Below are 26,883 nucleotides of genomic sequence, written 5' to 3' on the forward strand. Positions count from 1 at the left end.
GCTAGTGTGAATGGTGCTCGTCATTATGATTGTCTTGACTGAGCTGCTTGATAATCCCAACGAGGCAGTTACCCCAGGCCCCAAGCTTAGATGGGCCCCATGCTTGGTTTACACTCTGCCAGCACTGTCTTGAAATTCTTAATACATTTGGAACAAAGTACTCAGCACTTGCATTCTTCCTTGAGTTCCACAAATTAGGTAGCAGGCCCTGCCTGGGAAACATGAGGCTTCCCTCATCCCTCACTCTGCTCCTTTACCATCCAATCAGACCTGTTCTTCCAACATGATCCTTTAGATATTTCCCCCTCTGTCACCTCTTCACTACTCAGAATGCTGGAGCCAGCACATCTGGATCGGAATCTTGGCTTTCCTGACCCCCTATTTGTGTGCCTTTTGCCAAGTTGCCTAACCTGTCTCTCAGTTTCCTCTTCTGTCAAAATAGTGATGTTACAGTGGCTAAAAGACCGATTCCTGCAGTGAGGTTAACACAGAGCCTTTCACATAATACATGCTCAACCAATGACAGCTATCATCATTACTCCCTGCTATGATATGAATGTTTGTGTGCCCCCAAATTGATCTGTTGAAACTTAGTCAACAAGGTGATGGTATTAGAAGGTGGGGCCTTTGGGAGTGAATAGCTCATGAGGACTCTGCCTTGGGAATGAGATTAACGCTCCTATCAAACATGTCCTAGACAGCTGGCCTTCCCTTTTGCTAGGTGACGTTGCAGTAAGAAAGCACCGTCTATGAAGCAGGGAGCTCTCACCAGACGCCAGATCGGCTGGTGCCTTGATCTTGGAATTCCCAGCCTCCAGAACTGTGAGAAAGAAGTTTCTGTTGTTTATGAGCCCCCCAGCTTAGTGCATTTTGTTATAGCAACCTGAATGGGCTAAGACACCCCACCATCACTCTCTTAGACCAGGGCGCTTCCTCTCTTGTAGGGAGAACAACAGCCTCAGAAGTGAACTCTGGTTAATTGACCTTTGCTATTGCAACCAGAGTGACCTTCCTTCCTTCCTTCCTTTCTTTTTTCTTTCTTTCTTTCCTTCTTCTCTTTCTTTCTTTCTTTCTCCTTTTTTTTGACAGAGTCTTGCTCTGTTGTCCAGGCTATAGTGCAGTGGCATGATCTTGGCTCACTGCAACCTCCATCTCCCCGGTTTGAGTGATTCTCCTGCCTCAGCTTCCCCAGTAGCTGGGATTACAGGCATACGCCACCATGCCCGACTAATTTTTGTATTTTTAGTAGAGACGGTGTTTCACTATGTTGCCCAGGCTGGTCTCAAACTCCTGACCTCAGGTGATCCACCCACCTCGGCCTCCCAAAGTTCTGGGATTGCAGGTGTGAGTCACCATGCCCAGCCCAGAGTGATTTTTCTAAGACACAATCCAGCCCTGACTTCTTTGTTTAAAATTCTTCAGTTTTGAACTCCAGCTCTTTCTGTGGTTTACAAGCCCCTGCCGGATGTGGCCTCCATTCTCATCACTGTTTCCCTGGCACTTTATACCTTATCATTTGGAATTGGTTTTACTCCCCCGCATGCTTTCCGCCTTCTGAGGCCTCAGTGTCTATGCTCCTGGCAGGAAACTTCTGCTTAAAAACTTTCCCCCACCTGTATTCTCCCAGCTTCGTTCTGCCTGTCTTTTGATCTTATCTCAGGGATCACCTCCTCTGGGAAGGCTTTCTGCATCTGTCCCTCCCACTTCAGTGGGAGTAGGCCTTCTGCCTCTGGGAGCCCCAAGGCCTCTGCCTGCCTGTCCCTCACCAAAGCACTCATCCTGCATTAGAAAGGCTTGTTTGTAGGCCTTGGTCACCGTCTAGACTGAACACTCTTCCAGGGCTGCTGTCACACTTTCCATTTCTGTGTTTGTTGCCTGTCCTAAGGTTAGGCTCACAGTGGTCCTCATGAGTGTTATGTTGAATGAACAGGAGCTGCAGTCCCAAAGCAGAGAGGAAGGCAGTCCCCCTTTCCTCTCCAGCAGGGGCAGCAGGAAGTTCTGTGTGAGTTGTTCTGAGTGTCTGGCCTCCAAATCCTAAAAATAAACCAACCCATGTTGATTTTCCCATTGTCTGCTGCTACCATGGAGGTAGAGAATGGAGAATAAACTTATATCCACCTGGATACTTTGGCTTTTGTTCAAATAGCTTGGGTAAAAAGGGAATTTATTGGCCAATTTAACTGAAAATTTTAGGGGTATCTAGCTTCAGGCATGGCTGGATCCAGGTGCTCAAATGATATTAGATTTTTTTTTTTTTCCTCCAGCTCTAGGCTCTTATTTTCCTTCATTTCCTTATTTTCCTTTGGGTTCATTCTGTAAGAGTTCCCACCATAATCACCACCACTACTGGCAACAGCAGCTCCAATCTATCAACTCAGTAACCTCTTTTAAGAGTGCCTCTTTCCTAATAGTTCTTGGAAAATTTCCAGTTTGAGCCATACAGTCATTCCTGAACCAACTATTATAGCCAGAGGAAGGAGCTACTGTGGATGGTCAGGCTGGATCCTGTGTCCTGGCCTGGAGCCTTGGAGCAGGTCAACCTCACAGGATCTGAAGGGACTAAGGGTGGGGTACAGTGACGCTCAAGGAAACCTGGAGTAGAATGATCAGGAGGCGGGTGGAGTTGATGGGCATAAAGCACCTGCCTGCCTGCACCCTGACTCTCCATCCCCGCCACCCACCAAGTGAACCCACCTCCCGCTCAGAGCTGATGGACCCTTGGAGTAACTAGAGATGCCATGGACCCTTACCTTGCATTTCACTCATGAGGAAACTGATACTCAGAGAGGGAGGCCACTTGCCCAGTGTTACATGCTGGAATCTATTTTCCTGGAAGAACTGAACTTCCTGCTCCTAGGAGTGAAGGGTGGGAAAACAGGGTCATTCCGGGAGGACCACTTGCCAATTTGGGGTCCTGAAGTACCTGAATCCAAAAGAAGAAGATTGTCCCCAGTCTGAATCTCCCACTCTGGGGAGAGGGTCACTCCTGGGTTGTTCCCACAATCCAGCCCTTCTGCCAGCCCCTCCCTTGGCAACTCCTTGCATTTCAACCCCCTGGGTGATCATTGAGGGTTGCACGTGGGGCAGCTGAAACAGACCCCAGGCCTCTGGGCCTGTGCTGCTCATGCCCCTGAGGACACTGTCTGGGCATCTCCCAGAGCTACTGATGGCAACATGGCAAGAGCCTGGTGGGAAGCTCTGGGGCCATCGACAACCCCGGGGGATGGTCTGTGTGTCCTCAGAAGGTCTGGTGGTGAATCTTGTGCAGCAGACATCATGGTGTCCCCGTGAGCCTTTCCACCCAAGACAGAAGTCGGTTGACTGCCCTGCCTCCACTTTCTACCAACCCAGACCTAGAGCCAAACAGAATTCCTGGATCACAAGGGGCCTAGGGTGGGTTTTGAGGTCACCCTGTGACCCAGGCCCAGCTGTTAAGAGCCCCACATTCCTGGCGCTCAATCTTGACTTCCCTTCAGTAGATGAGACTCAGTTTCCTCATCTATAACATGGAGAAAATAATCCCTCACTGGGAAGGCGGTGGTGGTGGGGTCTTCCAGTTACTGATACTGTGTAACAAAGTATCCCCACATCTAGTGGTTTAAAGCAGTGACAACATCTACTTTACTCACAAATCTGCAATTGTGGCCAGGTTCCCTGGGAAAAGCTCAACTGTGTTCCATTCCGTGTCAGCTGAAGCAACTTGCAGGCTGGGGTTTGCATCCGAAACTCATCCACTCACATATCTGAAACCTCAGCTGGGGCACTCAGCAAGGACAACTGCATATGGCCTCTTCATGTGGCTAGGGCTTCCTCATGGCATGGTGGCTGCTTCCCAGAGCAAGCATCCCAGGAGAGAGATTTGGGCAGAACGTAGGTGATCTTTATGACCTAGCCTCATGGATCATGCAGGGCCAAGTCCTCTGTATCTAGTCAAAGAAGCAACCACAAAGTCCCACTCAAGTTCCAGGGGAGGAAGAACAGACTCTACCTCTTGATGAGGAGGATCAAGGTTTCAGAAGAAGGTGTAGGATGGGGGATAGTGTTGTGGCCATTTTTACTTATTTATTTTGTTTATTTTTAAATTTTTATTTATTTATTTATTTATTTTTGAGAAAGAGTCTCCCTCTGTTGCCCAGGCTGGAGTGCAGTGGTGTGATCTCAGCTCACTGTAACCTCTGCCTCCCGGGTTCAAGCAATCCCCCTGCCTCAGCCTCCCAAGTAGTTGGGATTACAGGCACATGCCACCAAGTCTGGCTAATTTTTGTATTTTTAGTAGAGACAGGGTTTCACCGCATTGGCCAGGCTGGTCTCGAACTCCTGAACTCAAGTGATCCACCTGCCTCGGCCTCCCAAAGTGCTGGGGTTACAGGTATGAGCCATCGTGACCGGCCTGTTATGGCCATTTTTAGAAAATACAATTGGCCATGGGAGGGTCGGATGAGAAAATGCCATTTAAGTGTTTAGCATGTAAGTGCTTGATAGTTGGTAGCTGTTATTATTATCTTTGCGATTATTGGAAAGACCCAGCATCTCTTTGCATAAAAATATCCTTCAGAACCTGTGAGAGCTAAAGGTGCAGGAGGAAGCAGGATAATTTCCATCAGGGCTGCTGGAGAAATTGGCCCAGAAACCCACTGGATTTGTCCCAAGTCACCCAGTGTATCAGCAGCACCCAGTCTGAGCAAGACTGGCCTGGGACATAGCTGCTTCTTCTGTTAGTAACGCTGTTACTACTTCCTGGGGTATCTTCCTTGGCCTCAGTTTCCTCTCTGAACCATGAGAGCATCCTGGCTCTGCCTCCTCAGAGGCTGAGGGGATAAGGGCGGAGGACATGCATTCTCTTGGCTGTGCCCAGTCTGGGCCACCAGCCATGCCTGTTCTTTCTCAGGCCTGGGGAGCTTGGTTGCCTCTGAACCCACATCTGGCACTCCCTCCAGGATATGAAGAATAAGCCTGCCAGGTCAGAGGGCAGATCTATTTTGGAACCTGGGACCCCATAAAGACCCAGAGGACCCTGTGACCCAGAAAACCAACAGGCCCCTCTGTGTTTTGTTTTCATTAAACAAGCACAACATGTCCCTCATAGAAAAGCCAGAAAATACATATTGGCAAGAAAGCGAAAATAAATGTTGCCTGTGCTCTCACCAGCCAGAGGCAAAAACCATAGCTAACATTTTGGAGTTTTTTCCCCCCAAATAATTTTCCTCTGCATATAGATGCATATTTTTTTTGGTAGATTTTCTAGCAAAAAAAAAAAAAAAAAAAAAAAAAACAACAAACAAAGGAATATTGTCTCAACAATTTTTTAATTTTCTTTTACTTACTTTGGATTTTTCTTTTGGAAAAAAATTTAGAGCCAGGCACGGTGGCTCATGCTTGGAATCCCAGCACTTTGGGAGGCCAAGGCAGGTGGATCTATTGAAGCCGGGAGTTCAAGACCAGCCTGGCCAACATGGTGCAACCCTATCTCTACTAAAAATACAAAATTAGCCAGGCTTGGTGGTACACGCCTATAATCCCAGCGACTCAGAAGACTGAGACACGAGAAATGCTTGAGCCCAGGAGGCGGAGGTTGCAGTGAGCCGAGATCATGCCATTGCACTCCAGCCTGGGAGACAGAGGGAAACTATGTCTCAAAAAAAAAAAAAAAAAAAATCAGACAAGTGCACAGGATAACAAAATACACCCCCATATAGTCATCACTCCAAGTGGGCACATGTTAACATTTTGCATATTTGTCTTTGATTGTTAAAACAATGAAATATTACAGGTAATGTCAGTATTCCTTATAACTCCTTCTTGGTCTCATTTTCTCTCCCACCCTGCCCATAGGTTCATATCTAGGTATTAAATAATGTATAATATTTTTGTGTTCTCAAAACTCAAGTATATGCTGTTATACTGAATGCGATGTCCTGCTTATATTATATTTTCCAGATTGACATAAATGACACATATAGATCTTGTGACCAAGGACATTTTCTTTTCACTGCTGTGCAGCATTGCATTATATAATTTTTAACTATTTATCCAGTTTTTGGCAGACGGATATTTAAATTAATTCAGTTATCTTGTTATTCCTGACAATACTGCTATTACCATCTTATATGGGAATACTTGTGCTTACAAGCAAGGGCTCCTCTGGGGAACTAATCCAGGCATGCTCCTCCTGGGTCATGGAATATATGTGCCGCCAGCCTGAGGCAGTTGCCAAATTGTGCTCCAGGTCTCTCTGTCGAGTTAATTCCAGTAGGGTGCGGGGGTCTCCATCGCTCCTCACCCCTGCCATCCCTTGAGATGGTCATGCTTTACCTTTGTTCCAATCTGATGGCTGTGAAATCGTACATGTAATTACATAGCCTGCTTTCCCTACTTAATAGTATATTACGGAACTATTTTCCTGTGCAGAATATTGTTCTATATGTGGATGTTTCAAGGTGGCATAAGCTGAAAGCCTCCATTGGGGTGTTGCTGGGATTTTCTTAACCAATTCCCTATTGTTGGACAACAGGGTTTGTTTTTGTGGTAGGATTGCAAAATTGACCACAGATGCTACCCACCCCTGTAAGCATGCTCCTTTGCAGTGTGACTCTGCAGTTCTCCCTATTAAGAGGCAAAGTTCACTTCTCCACTCCCTTAATGCTGACTTGGGCCATGTGACTTGCTTTGGCCAATGGGACATTTTCAAGCAGAGGCTTGAAAAGGGCTTGTGCTCTGGGGCTTGCTCTCTTGCTGCACCTGGGACCCTGAGACCACCATGTGAATGAGTCCTGGCTAGCCTGAGGGATGATGAGACACACTTGGCCAAGTCATCCTGTCATCCCAGCTGATACTAAACCATCCACCAGATTTGTGAGTGAGGCCATCCTAGACAATCTATCTAGCCCAGCCAAACTGGTGCAGACCAGAAGCAAAGTCCAGTTGGCCTGCAGAGATGTGAAAAATAAATGTTTTAAGCCACTAAATTTTAGAGGTGGTCTGTTAGACAGCAAGACTGATACAGTTCCACCCAGCATTTTCTTTGCTCAACCAGTTACTGGCTGGGAACCTTGGGCAAGTTGCTGAGCCTTAGTTTTCTCCTCAGTACAATGGGGGATTAAATATGCACCCCTCAAAGTCGTTGTGAAGATTGAATGAGATGGCACCTGTCAGTATCACATGGCGGGGACCCCATAACCAGGGGTTCCTCTTTCACATCACGGTGGTCTTAGATGTGACCTGTGACCTTTCTTATTGCTTCTTGGTTCTCCCTGCTGCCTCTTTCTCAAAAATGTACTCATCCTTCCAAGTTTTCTGGAGAGTATCAACATGTAAGTGTAAATCCAAATCCCTAGTGCTCTCCAAGACTTCCAAGTATCTCCTCCTTCCAGGGCCTTCCCTCTTGAAATTAGGCATAGTGGCTGTGTGCAGTGGCTCATGCCTGTAATACAAGCACTTTGGGAGGCCGAAGCAGGCCGATCCCATGAGGCTAGGAGTTGGAGATCAGCCTGGCCAACAGGGTGAAACTTTGTCTCTACTAAAAATACAAAAATTCACCGAGCGTGGTGGTGCATGCCTGTAATCCCAGCTACTCAGGAGGCAGAGGCATGAGAATCGCTTGAGTCTGGGAGGCGGAGGTTTCAGTGAGCCGAGATGGCACCACTGCACTCCACACTCCAGCAAGACCCGGTCTCAAAAAAAAAAAAAGTAAGGAAAAGAAAAAGAAAAGAAAAGGAGTCTCCATCCAGACCCCAAGAGAGGGTTTTGTGGATCTTGCACAGGAAAGAATTCAAGATGAGTTGCAGAGTGCACTGAGAAGAGATAGTTTATTGAAAGCTACTCAGTTACAGAGAAGGATGTCCTCAGAAAGCAAGAGGAAGAACGCACTGTCTTTGTTTTAAACTCTTCTAATGTAGGAGTCTTATCTAAGTAAAAGCTAAGTTATGTCTTTGTGCAGACAGACCGACAGTGTGACAAAATCCATCACCGTTGACTTAAAGAAAGTTATCCTTGGCATTTTAGTAAGTACATCAGATCACGACAGTAATTGTTTTGAAAGCATAAATTGTTATGTGATATTGGAACATCTGGGCATTTTGCTGTCGTAAGAGTTTACTCTTGCAGGCATTATTGAGCAGCTTCCTTAGCCATAAACATCTTATGACTGTGGGCTGTGATTAGCAAGGAATGTGTCTTGCTAGTTTTAAGATAGAGTTGATTTTAAAATGGTGTCACCCTAGCTCTCCTATGCTCCTGTTTCCCAAACATAATCCCCCCTCTACTTAAGAGAGAAGAACCCTAAATCTTAAGGGGAGATGAAAGGTGAAGGTCATTTTTCTGTAACTTATCCCTGCTGACAGTGGACGTTGTTGACCTTTGGGAGAGAGTTCTCTCATAAGAGTTTGCAGAGAGCCTTGTAGGGAGCCGGGGAAACTCTTCACTTGAATGACATCCCGATGATTTGGTTTAGTAAGTGTAGGGGCAGATAAGCTGCCAGACTATTTTATCTCCGTAATCCCATGCAATAAGTGCAACAGAAGTAAAAAGCACAATAACCAATAGCAATAAGTGTGACAACACGAAGCATGCTAAAAAGGAATGCCTTCCAAGTGCTGGGGAGCTGGCCAAACTGTGCTGTTATGACAGGAAGTCAATTGCTGAGGTATGAGTCTCTAGGGAGTTCATGGCCTGAGATATATTATGAGAGTGACCAGGAATATAGACACAGTGTTCAGTCTTGATCAATGCACAGATTTCCCCAGGGCTGCTGTTAAAATGTTTAAAGCCATATGGTTTTGTAAGGACATTTGTCTTATTCGGGACGTTTCTTCTGTCAGACGGGTGATCACCAGATGAGTGTTGTTGAAAGCCACAGCAGTATGTTTTGCTAGGGCTCCCACCTGCGATTCAACATCTATAGATGTTGCTTAAAGACAGAATATGGGCACAGGATATAACCACCAAAAAGTTTGTTTCTGTTGCCTATCACAGACCTTGACTACTTCCCAGTTGGTGGAGAGGGAATCCAGATGTGTAAGGATACATCCTAGAAGGTAGGGATGACCCCAAGTGCATCATCCAGTCAAATTGTAAGGTGAGTATGGCCAACTATGAGACCCACGTGCCCATAACCATTCCCAAGGGGAAGGATAGTCACCTAACCATAGAGATTCATTTTGCCATCCCATCCACATTTGGTCAATTGAAAGGAGAGTCTGATTGCATTGTTGGGGTGGCAGCCATCCGATACTATAGATGTTGGTTTGGGGGTGGTTACTGTTGATGAAAAGAGTCAAACTCTGTAAAATATTTGAAGAGACTTATTCTGAGCCAAATATGAGTGACCATGGCCGGCCTGTGACACAGCCGTCAGGAGGTCCTGAGAACATGTGCCCAAGGTGGTTGGGGCACAGCTTGATTTTATACATTTTAGGGAGGCATGAGACATCAATCAAATACATTTAAGAAGTACATTGATTTAGTTCAGAAAGGCGGGACAACTCAAAGCGGTGGGGGGAAGGAGAGGCTTCCAGGCTATAGGTGAACTTAAACATTTTCTGGTTGACAGTTGGTTGAGTTTGTCTAAAGACCTACGATCAATAGAAAGGAAATGTTTAGGTTAAGATAAAAGATTGTGGAGACCAAGGTTCTTTTGAAGTCTCATAGTAGCTGCCCTCAGAGACAATAGATGACAAATACTTCGTATTTAGACCTTTAAAAAGGTGCTAGACTCTTACTTAACCTCTTCAGGATTGGGAGGACCTGGAAGAAAAAGATGTAGCTATGTTAATAGAGATTCTTTACAGATGCACATTTGTCCCCACAAAGGACAGCTTTGCAAGACCATTTCAAAATATAGCAAAGAAACATGTTTTCGGGTAAAATATTTTAATTTTCTTCCTTGTCTCATAACATTATGCCAGAGTCAGGTTGGAAAGTAAGTCACAATATGTAGGGTTAAATAAAACCCATCTGAGGAGAATTTATGGTTTGTAGGGCATGACTCCCAGACCCCTTAGATAGGAATTTGGACAAGAAAAAAAAAAAAATCAGAGCCTAGTCCTCATAACCATTATGCCTTCCAAGGCATAAGGGTACTTAGCCTGATAACTGAATTTGGATACCTGTCAACCAACTGAGTCCATCATGTATGGTATAGCCTAAGGTAGGGATGCTATTAAGTTATTTGGGATTAAATGAAGAAGGAATTTCTTGGTTTCAGTGGAGGAAGGGAAGAAAGAGTGGCATGTGTCCTTTTGGAAAAAGGAGGGTACTTATTTTCTGTACTCAAATTAGCTGATTGGATATGCCAAGGTAAGCCCGAGGTTGACAAAGTTTGTACCCATTCTGCAAGCAGATATGCTCCAACTCTATAATAGAGCAAGCTCAACATTAAAACCAGTGGTCTTATTTTCAGAGCATCACTTATCCACTGGATAGCTTTTTCTGGAAGAGAAGCCGTAGATCCACTGTTGGCTCACAGGAGTATTCTGGAATGGTGATCCCTGCACCAGATGCCTGTGGGACTTCATGAGAGACAAGTTTAACATGGGATAAATGTACCCAACTATGTAATCCCTTAAGTTTAACTGTAGTAGGAGTGCCTGGAAGTGCATGGTAGGGTTCTTTCTATTTTGGGGAAAGCTGATCTGCAGGGGATCCCTCCTACCAAGGTTTCAATAGCATGAAATCTCCTGGTCGAACAGGAGAGAATATTTATGAAGATGGTCCTGACACATGTATACTGAACAAACATGCATGTAACATATGACTCTGTTCACCTTAAGGTGGAGACTTAATCCTTGCCAGGCATGGTCTTAGATCCTGTTTATAATTTGAAATCTTCTTGCTATAAAGTTTCTATTCTATCAGTCTTATGATCTCTGTTTTAATGTTAATGCTGGTCGGTTGTGCCTGAATTCCAAGAGGGAGAATTGTACAGCAAGGTGTGTTTGACTCCCCAGCCCCTCTTCCCATCATGGCCAGAACCAGTTGTTCAGGATTTTTAAAAAATTATTATTTCCTTTTGCCAAGAGAGAGGTCCATTCTGCTGGGTGGCTTAGGATATTTATTTATTTATTAGTTTAGTTTATGGTATCCCATTTTGTCGAGGTGCCAGAGACAGTATTGAAGGCTAAGCTTTTATTGTGTCCCATATCAATGCTGGGGTGGTGTGCTACTTGCCCTGGTCCATTACCTCCCTTGGTGGAACACTTATGGTCAAGGAACTCAGAGTCAAAAGACTTAGAGCCAATCAAGTGTTCTAGGCCAGATGGCAATGGAGGTAAGCAGGCACTCATTAACCTTAAAGCCTCTTTAAGCAACATAACACCCAAAAATCAAAAGCCAGAAGGCAAGGTATAAAATTGGCTTACTTATAAATTCTATGCAAGAGCTACTATAATCTTGGCTTGTGGCAATTAGCTATACAAACTCAAGCATTATGTTTAGCTATTTAGGGATCTGTGTGCCTGTCCTTGATTTGGAGGGTCAGAATTAATTTTATTCCTCAAAACTGGCCCTTACAATCTCATGTGATAGTCCCTGGGCATGGAGGAATTGAATAGTTTCAAATTTTGGAGGAAAAACAAAACATAAGTCATTAACAACATTTTAAACAAAAGGTCATAAGCCCTGCCTAGTTTTGAGAATGACAGGAAAGGAAGTTCACAGGTAGCTAAGCATTTAAATTATTTAGTATCAAGACATAGAATAAGTTATATTATTTCAGATAAAGGCAAAATTATTAAATGAGCCTTAATGTTTTTGAATACAGGACTGCCTCTGTGTCTTATGGAAGCAGTTTATTTTGATTGTCACTTTTGTCTAGGTCTAAAGATGAGACTTTGGTCAACTTGAGTTTGGTGTCAGATACTGGCAGGAGTCAGTGCCTTCTTCTTTTTTGGGACAGAGTCTCACTCTGTCACCCAGGCTGGAGTGCAGTGGCATGATCCTGGCTCACCGCAACCTCCACCTACCAGCTTTAAGCAATTCTCATGTCTCAGCCACGCAAGCAGCTGGGATTACAGATGTGCACGTACCACCACACCTGGCTGATTTTTGTATTTTTAGTAGAAATAGGGTTTCACCACGTTGGCCAGGCTGGTCTCAAACTCCTGGCCTCAAGTGATCTGTCTGCCTCAGCCTCCCAAAGTGATAGGATTATAGGCATGAGACACTGTGCCTGGCAGTCAGTGCCTTCCTTAGATGAGATATTGGACCCAGAAGTCAAAGCCCTGTAACTTAACAGCACAAGGATTAGTTAATAGCACCTGATAAGGATGCTTTTGAGGGGGATAGAGTGAGCCCTTTAATTGATGTTCTTCTAATATATGTAATTATCAGGCTGGAGGTGGTGATCCTGGAGTTCATGGTCTGACTGGAAGCTGTGAAGACTTACAATCTTCAGTGCTTAATTTTTATGGCTTTAATAAGCCCCAGCAATATGACTAAGTCAGAGACTTAATTTAGGATTTTGATTTTGAAGATGTTTGTTAAAGATGTTAAAAGGCTCAAAACATTTGATCAAAACAGAAGCACAGATCATGGTAAAATAACATTTACTCATTTACCCAAAGTGATCATCGAAATACTTTAAAGGCAATACAGAAGGTTACATGGATGTAAAAACCTTAACCCTTTTAAAATCTCAGTTTCTTTAGCAATGAAAAACCTAATAAAGACAGCATAGAAATTATCTTGATAATACATAAAATCTCAGTTTTTTAAGCCATCTACTAAAAAAGCAAAAAAGCCCTACTGCATTGTGACTACTTTTACTTATTGGAAGCTCATTTAGATAACCAGGAAGTCAAACTTGATGAAAAAAGTGCTTGAATTTAATCAGACACAGGAAGACTGTTTTCAAGGTTATGAATATAGCAGGGGAATACACGACTCCTAGGAACAGCATGAGAAGTTTTCTGATTGCATCAAAAATTTAGACATATCAAGAAAAGCCAGTGTACAGAATGCAGTTATACTAGAGGAAAACATTGCTTTTCTAGACCTCCAAGATGCAATATGTTAGCATTTGGCCATAATAACAGTTAGAACCAGAGCGGGAAGAAAGTTATAGAAGCTGACAGAAAAATTAAAGGAGAGAGTTGTTATCTCAAGCATTCTCAAAGGGAGAAACAGCTGAAAGCTGTTTTTTTCAACAGCACAGCAACAGTTGAACTTTTGAGATATGATTCTGAGAAGTTTTAAAAAGAAACAGGTTATAAAACTAAAGGTAAGATTTCCTATAATTTATTTAAAGAGCATATCAATATCTTAAGAAAACCTTGTTTTGATGTAAGGGACCAATTTTTAGACAAATTATTATAAATAATTTTTTTATAACTAATGGTATGCAAAATCCCTTTTACAAATTCCCCTCTATGACTTACATAGACCATCTACGACATGCTTGGACTCTCTGACTTGTCCTGAACTTCCCTCTTTGCTAAACAATCAGTCATTTTACTTTAGGACAAAAATTTACCATATAGGACTCTTTTTCATATAAAATTATTCTCTTTTCTTTATAACCTTTCTTACCATAAATACATCTTCATATTTATAACTTTCTTTACATCTCTCTCTCTCCCCTACCTACTGGTCCCTTTCTACCTTGTTTCATAAGTAAACATTTTCAAGTTCGTAATTTGAATTGACCTTCAATTCAGATAACTTCTGAATTAGACAAAATTATTTTTTTCTCAGTAATAGTAGATCTTGGCAGGCTTTTGGCCTCTAACATCACCCAGAGAGAAGCCAAATTAAACAACCTAAGAAGCAAAAATCATCAAGACCAGAAGGAAAATGCTAAGTGTAAACTTCAAAGCATGTGAGCATAGGGTGACATGTGTCACTACTGAGGCACAGACAGCAAATATGTAGTCAACAAAAGGGACAAGGGGATCAAGAAGCAGTAGGTGCTGGAAAATATCCCTCTGAGCCTCAAACAGTTTATGCATCAGGGTGACACTGCAACCCTGGGCCCCTAATGGCAGAAAAATGCCACACAACAGGGTGGCAGCTGACCAGAAGGATCCCACAACTCCAGGCTCCCTAGCAGACACAGCCCAAAGGATCCAACAACTGTGAGTAGGGGGCTCCAATCCCTGGGCCCTGAGAATATAAAGGAACATGAGTGTCCCTGTGTCTCCTGGGGCTCAGAAGGCTAGGCTGAAAAGTGACAACAAAGGGAAGGGCACTCACCTGCCTGTGAATCCAAAACTGGAAAAAGCAAGAAATCCTGAGCTGTTTGTCAGATGTTAGCATTTTATAGATAAAACCATTCTATAATTTTAGAAACATGTTTTCCCATATCATAAACTTTTCTTAATTGGAAATAACCCAGACATCTGATGAGTAATCTAAGGAAAGCTGTGGACCAAAATTTTGGGTAAAGTGGTCTTTATGGAAGTTAAAAAAAAAAAAAAAGATTAAAAAAAGATTTAAAGATTTTTTTTTTTAAAGCCTGGCTGGGCATTATGGCTCCTGCCTGTAATCCCAGCACTTTGGGAGGCTGACGCAGGTGGATCTCTTGAGACCAGGAATTTGAGAGCAGTATGGGTAACATAGTGAGACTCTGTCTCTATAAAAAATTTTAAAAATTAGCTGGGTGTGGTGGTGTGCACCTGTGGTCCCGAATACTTGGGAGGCTGAGGTAGGAGGATCACTTGAACCCAGGAGGTTGAGGCTGCAGTGAGCTGTGATTGTGCCACTGCATTCCACTTGGGTGACAAAGCAAAACCCTGTCTAAAAAAAAAAGAGAAATAAAGAATAAATAAAAGAATACTTGAAATTAAATTTTAAAAAAGCCTTTTCCACTTTTTTTCCTTCAGTGGCAAATGAGCTTCTAATGTTTCCATTTCATCTAGAACTGACTGAACTGCGTAAGAAAAATAAAATCTCCAAGTAGACTTGAATTAGTAATACATAAACAGTGAGTCTTATCTCAACACCAGCAGCTTAATAACAGCAGATTTAAAGCAGGCAGAAAAGAAAAGGGAGAAATAGATAAGAGAGCTTTAGAAGCAATAATCAGAGGCAAGCATGGAAAGTGAAAGTAGCAAACTTCTGGGCTGGCCATACAGAGCTGTCATAAACCTGCAGTAAAGCAAAGGTAACAAGCTGGGAAACGATGAGAATTACAGCATTCCCATACCTGGCAAAGGGGACAATATGGATTAGTTCATAGCAAACATCTTGCAAAGCTACTTCCATTTTTCCAAATATACCCCAGGGGCTCTAACCCCCTGGGTCTTTGGGCCTCTAATCTGAGTATTATACCCCAGGGCCTCCAACCCTGTGAGTTAGGCCTCTGACTCCATGGGCCAGGCCTCTAGCCTGAGTTTCTAGGCAAGTGTCCTTGCCTAAGCCTAACATAGTACACCAAGACGGACCTCACTTACCAGAGGCGGCCAATTGGTGCTGCAGACTGAATTTCTTTTGCATAGGGTGTCATCTTATGCTTCCTTCATGGTCGCTAGGAAGATGTTGCCAGAAAAGGGGTCATGATTCAAACCTTAAAAAAGGGTTCTTAGGCCTCACACAAGATGGAATTCAAGGCGAGTCGCAAAGTGCATTGAGAACAGACAGTTTATTGAAAGCTACTCAGTTACAGAGAAGGGTGTTCTCAGAAAGCAAGAGGAGGAACACATTGTCTTTGTTTTAAACTCTTCTTATTTATGAGTCTTATTTATGTAAAAGCTAAGCTATTTCTATGTGAGTGGACTGACAGTGTGACAAAATCCATGACTCTGTTGATTTAAAGAAAGTTATCCTTGGCATTTTAATGTGTAAGTACACCAAAGCACGACTATAATTATTTTAAAAGCACACATTGTTATGTGACATGGAAACATCTGGACATTTTGCTGTCACAGGAGTTTGTCCTTGCAGGTATTATTAAGTGGCTTCCTTAGCTGTGAATATCTTATGATCATGGGTTGTGATTGGGAAGGAATGTGCCTTGCTAACTTTAAGATAGAGTTGATTTTAAAATGGCATCACCCTGGCTCTCCTATGCTTCTGTTTCCCTAACAAAGGAATGCCCCTTCCCTCCACACCCCAAGCCCCAACCAGCGGGACCTGGAGGTGGGGAAGACAGCATGGGAAGCCCAGCCTGGATTGGAAGCAGCAAACATTTGACCATCCCAGCCACAGGGCATGCCTACCCTCTTCTCTCCCTGGACCCTGGCCTCGCCTACCGTGGCCATCCTGCTCCCGCACTAATCAGAAACTTTCCCCTGGAAACCCGTCCTGGGCCCAGCCTTTGTTTCAGGTCCTCCTCAAGCCAAAGACTTCCTGATGCAAGCGCTTCCTCCCTCCAGCCAGGGTGAATTCTGCCCTGTCCTTAGTTGGCTTTTCACATTCACGTTTCCTTGTGATGCTGCTACCCCGGCTATCAGAGTCAGGGGCAGCAGTGCTGAGGCCCCCCACCCAACCCCAAGGTGGCAGCAACATCCTTCAAGTTCCCTCCTTCCAGGAAACCATCTCTGGCCCCTCACTTCACAGCATCCTCCCTCCTGTTCTGCACCTGGCATTTAACACATACTGCCCCAATCACTGAGGATGTTGTCACTGTTGGTAATACAAGGAATAACAGCACTGACAACAATCACAGGGTCAACTATGGGAGAGCAAGAGGTTGAGAAAAACAGACTCTGCAGTGATTGGATCTGGCTCATCTGAGCCTGAGTTTTCTCACCTGTGAAATGGGGTCAGCATAGCATCTACCAGCCTTGTGTAGCTGCTGGCAGATAAAATTAGATCAATATATATCACCATCAGCACTCAGAGGGCTCAGTCCCTGGGGACAACTGTGGTTATTATTATTATTGTTGCTGCTACTATAGGGAACACTTGCCAAGGCCTTCCTGTGGGCCACTAACTGTGCCCCCACTCTTCCAGATTCACACCCAAAGGAACAGGGTGCTATGATACCCATTTTGTGGTTGAGAAAAACTGAGTTTCATCAAAGTGAGGAGATGGGTTCAAGGTACCACAGTTGGGACCTGAAAAGCCAGCAATGCACTAAAGATGTGGGTGACACCAAGGCTTGGACCCTAACAGAGCAGACTCTGAGCCCTGAGGGTGGAGATCCCAGCCTAGTTGACACTGCTGCACACCCTGGCTGCAGGAGGACAGCCAGTCTTGGGGCTCTGGCCTCGGACAACCTGGGCTAATCCTTCCACCTTCTAGCTGAGTGAACCCGGGAACATCACTTAACCTTCTTGAGCTCAGTTTTTGCCTTTGGAAGGTGAAATAATGGTCTCTACCATGCAGGGGGTGGGGCAGGATTAGATGGGTAAGTGGATGGAAAGCTTGAGCCCAGAGCCTATGCACAGTGGGGCTGCTCAGGAAGGTAGAATCATGCAAGCCCAGGCCTGGAAATTCTAAAGGGCAGGCACAGGTTCCCCGCAAACATGACCTTGGCAGAATCAGTTTCTGAGAGTTGGCAGCAAGAAGAAGTTGTATGGATGACAGAAATTCTCAAATTTGCCTATTTTCTTAAAGTGGACATTGAAAAAATTCCACATTGGGGCAGGAGGAATGTTCTTAGCCCAGGGATTGCTATGTATAGCTTCATGCATTGACTATGCATTGGTTCATCTAAGCTCAACCTCAGGGTCTTTGTATTTGCTGCTCCTTCTGCCTGGATCACTGTTTCCCCAGTGGGTCTCTTCCTAACATTCTAGTCTAGGCTTAACTATTTGCCCTTCAAGAGATCTTCCCTGGGCACCCTATAAAAATGCATCCTTCACATAAACTCTTTCTCCTTTTCCCTACTTTGTTTATTCATGCTGCTTTTACTATCTGGCATCGTATTCTAAATTTATTTGTTTATCTGTTTGTTGACTGCCTTCTTGTCTTAGCCTATTCAGGTTGGTATAACAAATTGTCATGAACTGGGTAGTATATAAACAACAGAAATTTGGGCTGGGCACAGTGGCTCATGCCTATAATCCCAGCACTTTGAGAGGACAAGGCTTGAGGTCACGAGTTTGAGACCGGCCTGGCCAACATGGTGAAACTCCATCTCCACAAGAATACAAAAATTAGCCAGGTGTAGTGGTGCACACCTGGGGTCCCAGCTACTTGGGAGGGTGAGGCAGTTGAATGGCTTGAACCCGGGAGGTGGAGGTTGCAGTGAGCCAAGATCGAGCCACTGCACTCCAGCCTGGGCAACTGAGCGAGACTCCATCTCAAAAAAAAAAATTAAAAAAATAAATTTATTTTCACAGTTGTGGAGGCTGGAAAGTCTAAATCAGGGCATGGGTAGATTAGATGCCTACTGAGGGCCTGCTTTCTGGCTCTCGGAGACTTTTAGCTGTGTCTGCATGTGGTGGAATGGGTAAGGGGCTGCTCTGGGGCCTCTTTCATAAGGGCACTAATTCCATTCATGAGGGCTCCACTCCCATGACGTGGTTCCCTCCCAAAGTCCCCACATCCTAACACTATGACATGGGAATTAAGTTTCAACATATAAATGTTGGGAAGACGCAAACATTCAGAACATAGCACTTTCCCATTAGATTGTGAGGGTAAGGACTATATCTAAGCCATTCACTTCTATATCCCTGTTGCCCACTATATACCTAGCATACAGTAGGTGCTTAATAAATGTTTGAAAAATGGGTGAATGAAATATTGTACTTTCTAATTCAAGCAGTTTCTGAGCACCTACTGTGCACCAGGGCCTGTGCTATGGGCTGTATATACAGAAATACATCAGTGAGAGTCCTCAGCCCCAAGGCCATTGGTCTGAAGAAACAAGAGAAATTGCAACAAGTGCCACAGCAAACACAGCTGGGAAATTCACTGATGTAGTTCGGAGGTGTGTCCCTGCTCAAATCATATATTGAAATGTAACCTGCAGTGTTGGAGGGAGGGCCTGGTGGGAGGTGATTGGATAATGGAGGAGGATTTCTTTTTTTATATGTATCAGGAATGCAAAATTAATTTAGTAATCAAAAATTACTATAATTCACAGACTAAGACAAGAAAAGCCATACGATTCTCTCACCAGTTGCAGAAAAAGCATATGATAGAATTAAACATCTTTTTATGATTTTTTAAAATTATACTTTAAATTCTGGGATACATGTGCAGAATGTGTAGGTTTGATACATAGGTATACATGTGCCATGTTGGTTTGCTGCACCCATCAACTTGTCATTTACATTAGGTATTTCTCCTAATGCTATCCCTCCCCCAGCCCCACACCCCCTGACAGGCCCCAGTGTGTAATGTTCCCCTCCCTGTGTCCATGTGTTCTTATTGTTCAACTCCCACTTATGAGTGAGAACATGTGGTGTTTGGTTTTCTGTCCTTGTGATAGTTTGCTGAGAATGGTGGTTTCCAGCTTCATCCATGTCCCTGCAAAGGACTTGAACTCATCCCTTTTTATGGCTGCATAGTATTCCATGGTGTATATGTGCCACATTTTCTTTATCCAGTCTATTATTGATGGACATTTGGGTTGGTTCCAAGTCTTTGCTATTGTGAATAGTGCCACACTAAGCATATGTGTGCATGTGTCTTTATAGTAGCATGATTTATAATCCTTTGGGTATATACTCAGTAATGGGATTGCTGGGTCAAATGGTATTTCTAGTTCTAGATCCTTGAGGAATTGCCACAGTGTCTTCCACAATGGTTGAACTAATTTACACTCCCACCAACAGTGTAAAAGTGTTCCTGTTTCTCATGGAGGAGGATTTCTAATGAATGGTTTCGCACCATCTCCTTGGTACTGTCCCCATGATAGGGAGGGAGTTCTTGTAAAAGCTGGTCATTTAAAAGTGTGAGGCCCCAACCGCCTCTTTCTCTTGCTCCTGCTTCACCAGGTGATGTGCCTGTTCCCCCTCTGCCTTCCACCAGGATTGGAAACTTCCTGAGACCTCCCCAGAAGCTGATGCCACCATGTTTGCTGTGCAGCCTACAGAACCGTGAGCCAATTAAACCTCTTTTCTTTATAAATGACCCAGTCTCAGGTATTTCTTTCTGGCAATGCAAGAACAGCCTAACACATTCACCTCCAGCTACTGCAAGCATTCATGGGGATGAGTGAAAGGAAGGAGAGAGGTGGCTGCTGTGTCGAGGGTTTGCTCTACGACAGGATGGTGCACCTGCCACCTCTGGCTCGATCCACACACTAGCCCATTTTACAGATTAAGCATTGGGAACTCAGAGAGGTGAAGTGACTTGACCAAAAGCAAACTCATGGCAGAATGAAGACTGGGACCAGGGAGGCCTAATTCCAAACATTGTGTGTTACCTCCTCTACCACAAGGCCTCTCTTGCCCAAGAGAAAGAATAAAGTCCAGCTAAAGTGAGCTCAAGCAAAGAAGATATAGATATGTAATTATTGTCATTGTTATTACTATTTTTTTCTCATGTAACAGATACATCAAAAAGTAGAAGCCTTCAGGCATGGCTGGATCTAGGGTCTCAAACACTATCACTAGAACTGCTCCCTCCTTAGAGAGGCTCTCAAGTCAAAGTGACAAAACGGCTGCCTGCCATGCCAGCCTCCCCTCCCCTACCCCCAAAAGACCAAGTCCAGAGGGAAAAAGAATGCCTCATAGCAGGCCTTTGAGGTTGGCTAATCTGGCACCCATTCCCATCAGCCTCTTCCTGCTACAAAGGCTGTGCAGCAAAATGTCCACCTTTCTGGCCCTCCTGCAGCTGGGTGGCCACAGGACACAGTTCTGGTCAATGAGACATAAGCTGAAATTTGTGGTGAGGGAGAGCTTTTGCTCCTCTGATAACAGGAGCAGTTGCGGCCAGAGCTGCCCCTTCCCATGTTGCCTTGATCACAGACATGATACTTGAAGCACAGACCATCTTGCAACTAGGAGGAAAGGCTGAGAAAAAAAAAGTCACCACTATTTTTTAGCCATGACATTGTTAAGTTGCTGGACTCCTAACTTCAGACTTCTTCCTAAGAGAAAAATAAACTTCCAATGTTTAAGCCACTGCATTAAATTCCTTGTTACTTGTAGCTGAAAGCATTCCTGACTAATACAACTCTCTGTCTCAGGTCCCTATAAAATCCCTGGGAAGGCATCATATTGGTTCTAATGGGGTCATGCTGTCATTCTGCAATGGACTGTGGTGGCCAGCAGAGGTGAGATGTGCCAATTGACCACTCCAGTGGCCACCCTTACCACGTAGGCTTCGAGTGGGTAGGGTTGTTCTCCAGCACAAAAGTTAGTAGAGTAGGGAAGTGGTGGCTACACTCCCTATATCTCTGAATCAGTGGAGGCAATAAATTCCCTATTCTTGGCTTAAAGTTTCTTCCATCGTTTCCAGGAACATGAAGATATTGACTTATTTATCCTCCAGGATTTTTATTTGGAATGCGAGGGGAGGATAATTCAGTGAACAGTCCAAATAGGGGATCTTCCTGGGAAAAAAGGACAAGTCATAAAAACTGCATTGAATGCCAGTGTGCACAATGTCCTTTCCGTGCCCCAAGACAGTTTCCCTGCATGAGTTCTTGAGCCAGACAGACCTGAGTTCAAACCCGTCTCCATCATGCAAGTGCGTGGGCAGCCTCGCCATGTCACCTCACCTCTCTGCACCTGCGTCTCTAGAACCGGGGGTGGAAGGACCCACTTCAAGGACCCAGTCTTCAAGAAAGAGTGGACCAAGTGCCTCCCCCATGGTGGCCCTTTGACCAGCAGCAACACCCAGAGTGCTTTCTCTGTGAACCCTTCCCTGATAATCCCAGAGTCCCAGGGAGAAAATCTGCTCCCATCTGAAGCAGGAACCATCCAGCAGTGAGTGAACCCACTGCCATTTCCTCCTGCCATGTGGCTAGGCCATATTCCACAGCCTCCCTTGCAGTCAGGAGTGGCCACGTGCCTTAGTTCCAATCCACTGCACTCCTTCCCCTTTGGTGGGCTTGATGCACACAGGTCTGAAGACCTCAGCAGCCACAGTGGAAGATGGCAGAGCTGCAGGACACCAGGAGCTTGGGTCCTGAAATCTTTGTGCACTAGAGCTGCTCACTTACCAGGGGCACCCATGTTGGGCTTTTGGTGAGTAAGGAAAAAAACCTCTTTGGTATTTGGTGCATGGTGCCTCTTGGGCTTACGAACGTTACCCACATGCACCGCTTGGGGGGCACCTGTAAAAGTCTGCAGGACGGTCAGCCCGGGAGGACATTCCATGTGGGCACCAGCAAAGGCAGAGGGTGGGAGGTGAGGGGCCTGAAGAGCCAACGGCAGCCACACTGTGGTGTTGGAACCAGATTGTCCTTCAGTCCTCCCGCCTTGACTGCCAGAGAGCAGCCCATGATCACCATCACATCAAGCCTGCAGGCAGGGTAAGAGATTAATAACAATAATAACAACAGTAATAATAGGAGGCTCTGCCAATATTCAAGAGAACTTACCACTCACCAGCTGTGGGCTGGTTTCCTCCTAGGCCTGATCTCATTTAATCCTCACCGTGGCCCAGCAAGGAAGGCCCTACTGATGTCAGTCCCATTTTACAGACAAGAACACAGAGGCCCAGGAGGCATCGGAGGACATTCTCCAAAGGGCATGTTCTTGAGCTCAGCTTCCTTCCAGCACAGCCTTTCATCAGGGCTTGGACCTTCATCCCCCTATATGTCCAGCATTATTCATGGGCTGAGGACAAAGAAGTGAAAAAGTAGATAGAAATCTGGACCTCGAGGGGCTGCGACTCCAGTGGGAGAAAATGGGCAATAAACACACAAACACGTAAATACACAAAAGGAGTTTGGTGAAGTTTGAGTGACATGAAGACAGCAGGTCAGGATGCTGCGGTGGGTGAAGGGAGGAGGTGGTGCTGTGCATCTTGAGGTTGGAGGAAACCTGTCTGACATGGAGCTGAAAGTGCTGCAGCAAACGCGTGAGCCACGTGAAGATCTGGGGCAGGCTGTTCCTGGCAGAGGGAACAGCAAGTGCAAAGTGCAAGTGCTACGGCCCTGAGGCTGGAAGGAGCTTGTCATGTTCAGGAACAGAAAGGAGAGAGCAGTGCGGCTGGAGTGGAGTGATGGGGGGTGGGGAGGGATGAGGCTGCAGAGGGAGTGGGTTGGGACAAGTGGCAAGTTTTGGTGGGCAATGGTGGCAGGGGTAGATGATCCTCCGAAAAGACTCATCTGGATGCCAGCTCTGGGGGGTGCAAGGAGGGTATTCCAATGAGGAGAGGAGACAGGGGTTTCAGCCCAAATTTGCCTCCCCACTCTCCACTTGACTTAAGCTGCTCCCCTCTCCCTTCCTTTCTCTCATTCCCTCTCTCTTTTTCTCTCTCTCCAAGTGGAAGCTGGATCCCTAGGGAGGATGAGGCCCAGGCTTGAGTCCAGGCACCAGCAAGAGCGCGTTCCCACCCTCCTGAAGGTCTGATGTGGAGCAGAGGAAAAGAATGGTCCTGATATCACCGGGAAAAGGGTCTTATCCCATATCGCAAGAGTGGGTTCTTGGATCTCACATGGGAAAGAATTCAGGGTGAGTTGTAGAGCATAGTGAAGTTAAGATAGGATTAGAGACTAATCAATGACAGAGTAAGGCATCCTCAGAAAGCAAGAGGAGAACGTACCCATTTGAAGTACCAGTGCTTGCTTATATAGGCAGTTAAGAGTAGTGTACTCTGGGCTCACCCCTGTAATCCCAGCATGTTGAGCGGCCAAGGCGGGCGGATCACTTGAGGCTAGGAGTTTGGGACCAGCCTGACCAACATAATGAAACCCTGTCTCTACTAAAAATACAAAAAACTAGCTGGGCATGGTGGCCTGAGCCTGTGGTCTTAGCTACCCAGGAGGCTGAGGCAGGAGGATCACTGGAGCCCCGAAGGTCGAGGTTGCAGTGAGATGGTGCCACTGCACTCCAGCCTGGGTGACAGAGTGAGACTCTGTCTCAAAAAAAAAAAAGAAGAGTAGTGTATTCTGTTACAAAGGCTTATGATCAGCTTGTGACAGGCTACTAGTATTGCTACTTTCCTATGTTACTATTGATTTTAGCAAGAATTTGTGAGTGTACTATTATCTTTAAAGCAAAACCTATTCTTTTATTTTTATTTATTTATTTATTTATTTTTTGAGATGGAGTCTTGCTCCATCACCCAGGCTGGAGTGCAGTGGCGCGCTCTCGGCTCGCTGCAAGCTCCGCCTCCCGGATTCACGCCATTCTCCTGCCTCAGCCTCCCGAGTAGCTGGGACTACAGGCACCCGCCACCACACCCGGCTAGTTTTTTTGTATTTTTAGTAGAGACGGGGTTTCACCGTGTTAGCCAGGATGTTCTCGATCTCCCGACCTCATCATCTGCCTGCCTCAGCCTCCCAAAGTGCTGGAATTACAGGTGTGAGCCACCGCGTCCGGCCGAAACCTGTTCTTAAACTAAGAATTTTTTTTTGTTCTTAAGATATTGGGACATTTTCATAAGTTCTGCGTCTTTAAGTAACATCATTAACTCGTTCCCTCAACCATGAACATCTTGTAACCAAGCACGTCCTCGCCCCTGGAAATGTAACCCAGCAGGTTTGGCTTTTCTGCCTTTATTCAAGATGGAGTCAGTCTGGTTAGGATGCCTTTGTCCCTGAGAGTCAGTGCCCTCACAGCCCCTGCCCGGCCTCTAACTTGCTGTGTGACCTGGAGCTGATCATTCGCTCTGGGCTTCCCTTTTCTCCTCTGTTTGAGGAGGGAGCTGGTCTGGTGCCACCATTTTCCAGCTGTCTGTCCTTAGGCAAATTATTCAGCATCCCTGTACCTCAGTTTCCTCATCCATGAAATGAGGATGGCCCAGTTCCAGGCTTATGGTGAGGATTAAATGCACAGTGCCTGGTCTCAGTGGCTGCTGGGAATTACCATCATTACTGTTGTTTTGCCATTCTATTGCTATTGCCAGTGTTGCTATTAGTATTCAAAATGCAGATTGGTGGCTGGGTGCAGTGGCTCATGCCTGTAATCTCAGCACTTTGGGAGGCAGAGGTTAGAGGATCGCCCAGGGTTTCAAGTCCAGCCTGGGCAACACGGTGAAACCTGATCTCTACAAAAAAAAAAATACAAAAATTAGCCAGGCATGGTGGCACGTACCTGTAGACCTTACCTGAACTCAGGGAGGTTGAGGCTGTAGTGAGCTGTGATCGTGCCACTGCACGATCACAGCCTGGGGGACAGAGTGAGACGCTGTTTAAAAAGGTTTATTCTGAGCCAAATGTAAGTGATCAAGACCTGTGACACAGCCCTAAGAGATCCTGAGAAAATGTGCCCAAGGTGGTTGGGTTATAGCTTGGTTTTATACATTTTATGAGTACAGAAGTTACAGGCAGACATCAATCAATCCATGTAGGGTGTACATTGGTTTTGTCGGGAAAGGCAGGAAACTTGAAAAGTGGGTGGCTTCCAGGTTATAGGTGAATTCAAAGATTTTCTGATCAGCAATTGGTTGAAAGAGTTAAGTTATTATCTAAAGACCTGGAATCAATAAAAAGGAATGTCTGGGTTAAGATAAGGGGTTTTGGAGACCAAAGTTCTTATTATGCAAATGAAGTCTGCAGGTAGCAGCCTTCAGAAAGAATAGAGGGTAAAGGTCCCAGACTCTTTGTTAAATCTCTCCTGCATCAGGAAAAGACCTGGAAAGGGAAAAGGATTCTCTACAGGATGTAGATTTTCTCTACAAGAGACAGAGTTGTAGGGCCATTTCAAAAATATGTCAAAGAAATATATTTTGGGGTAAAATACTTCAATTTCTTTCAGGTCCTGCTATCTGTTGTGTGATGCTATATGAGGAATTTGGTATCTTATTGCTACAAAGAGCATGCTTTGTCAGTCTTAAGCTCTCTCTCTTTTTTTTTTTTTTTTTTTTTTGAGACAGTGTCTCGCTCTGTTGCCCAGGCTGGAGTGCAGTGGCGCTATCTTGGCTCATTGCAGCCTCCGCCTCCCAGGATCCAGTGATTCTCCTGCCTCAGCCTCCTGAGTAGCTGGGATTACAGGCGTGTGCCACCACGCCTGGCTAATTTGTGTATTTTTAGTAGAGATGGGGTTTCACCATGTTGGCCAGGCTGGTCTTGAACTCCGACCTTAGGTGATCTGCCACCGTCTTGGCCTTCCAGGCGTGAGACACCACGACCTGCCAAGCTCTCTGTTTTCATGATAACGCTGATCAACTGTGCCTGAATTCCAAAGGGAGGAGGGTATGAGGCATGCCTGATCCCCACTTTCCATCATGGCCTGAACTAGATTTTCAGGGTTTGTTGGGTCCCGTTGGCCGAGAGGGGGGTCCATTCAGTCAGTTAGGGGGCTTGTAATTTTATTTTTGGTTTACAGTTCTGAGGCCCCTTCTGGCTTTCAGACTGGCCTGGTTGCTTCCCATCTGGTCACCTCTCTGTTAGTGTTGGGGATCAGCATTCATCTACCCCACGGATGTTCTGCCTGGAGTGGGGGTGGGAAATGGGACTGGACCTCTCGCCATGGGATGCAGCCAGGCCCTCTCTGCTCAAGCTTTCCAGTGCTCCTCACCCAGATACCCTTCTGCAGGGACCCCAGTTTTACTCCCCTGAAAAAGAAAGTTTCCATCAGTAGGAGAAGACCGGACCTGAAATTGTCCCTGAGCCTACATGTCTACTAGGGTAGATATTTTGAAAGCCGGAGAGAGGAGGAAGCAGACAGGAAGGAGACGAAACCCCAGGACTGTCTGCTAACTCCAGGAGGACTGGTCTTCAGAACCCAGGGGCCCTCCGCATTCCTCCTGCCTCCCTATCTCATCCTAGCTCCTGCCCCATCCCCCCACCACTTCTCTCCCCTTTGCTAACTGCGTGCCCTTCTCTCCTCCAGTCCAGCCCAGCCCTACTGAAGAACAGCAACTTGAGCTGGCCTTTCTGTGCTCCGCTTGATTAAAATGTAGAAGGCATCTCTATCCAGAAGACTTGGCTTGGCC

The 26,883-nt window shown here is 45.4% G+C and overlaps 1 protein-coding gene across 1 annotated transcript in view; it reads left to right on the forward strand.

The window, feature by feature from the left end:
• Positions 1-26,883, forward strand: part of FAM110A (family with sequence similarity 110 member A) — a 139,152-nt gene extending 112,269 nt beyond the window's left edge. Inside the window, exons 4-6 of the mRNA XM_063803325.1 lie at positions 19,824-19,925; positions 23,269-23,456; positions 26,781-26,883. Of these exons, the coding sequence (XP_063659395.1) occupies positions 19,824-19,925; positions 23,269-23,354 (188 nt within the window). The 3' untranslated portion in view covers positions 23,355-23,456; positions 26,781-26,883. The remainder of the gene's footprint in view (positions 1-19,823; positions 19,926-23,268; positions 23,457-26,780) is intronic.

Source organism: Pan troglodytes, chromosome 21, assembly GCF_028858775.2.
Source record: "Pan troglodytes isolate AG18354 chromosome 21, NHGRI_mPanTro3-v2.0_pri, whole genome shotgun sequence".
NCBI lineage: Eukaryota > Metazoa > Chordata > Mammalia > Primates > Hominidae > Pan > Pan troglodytes.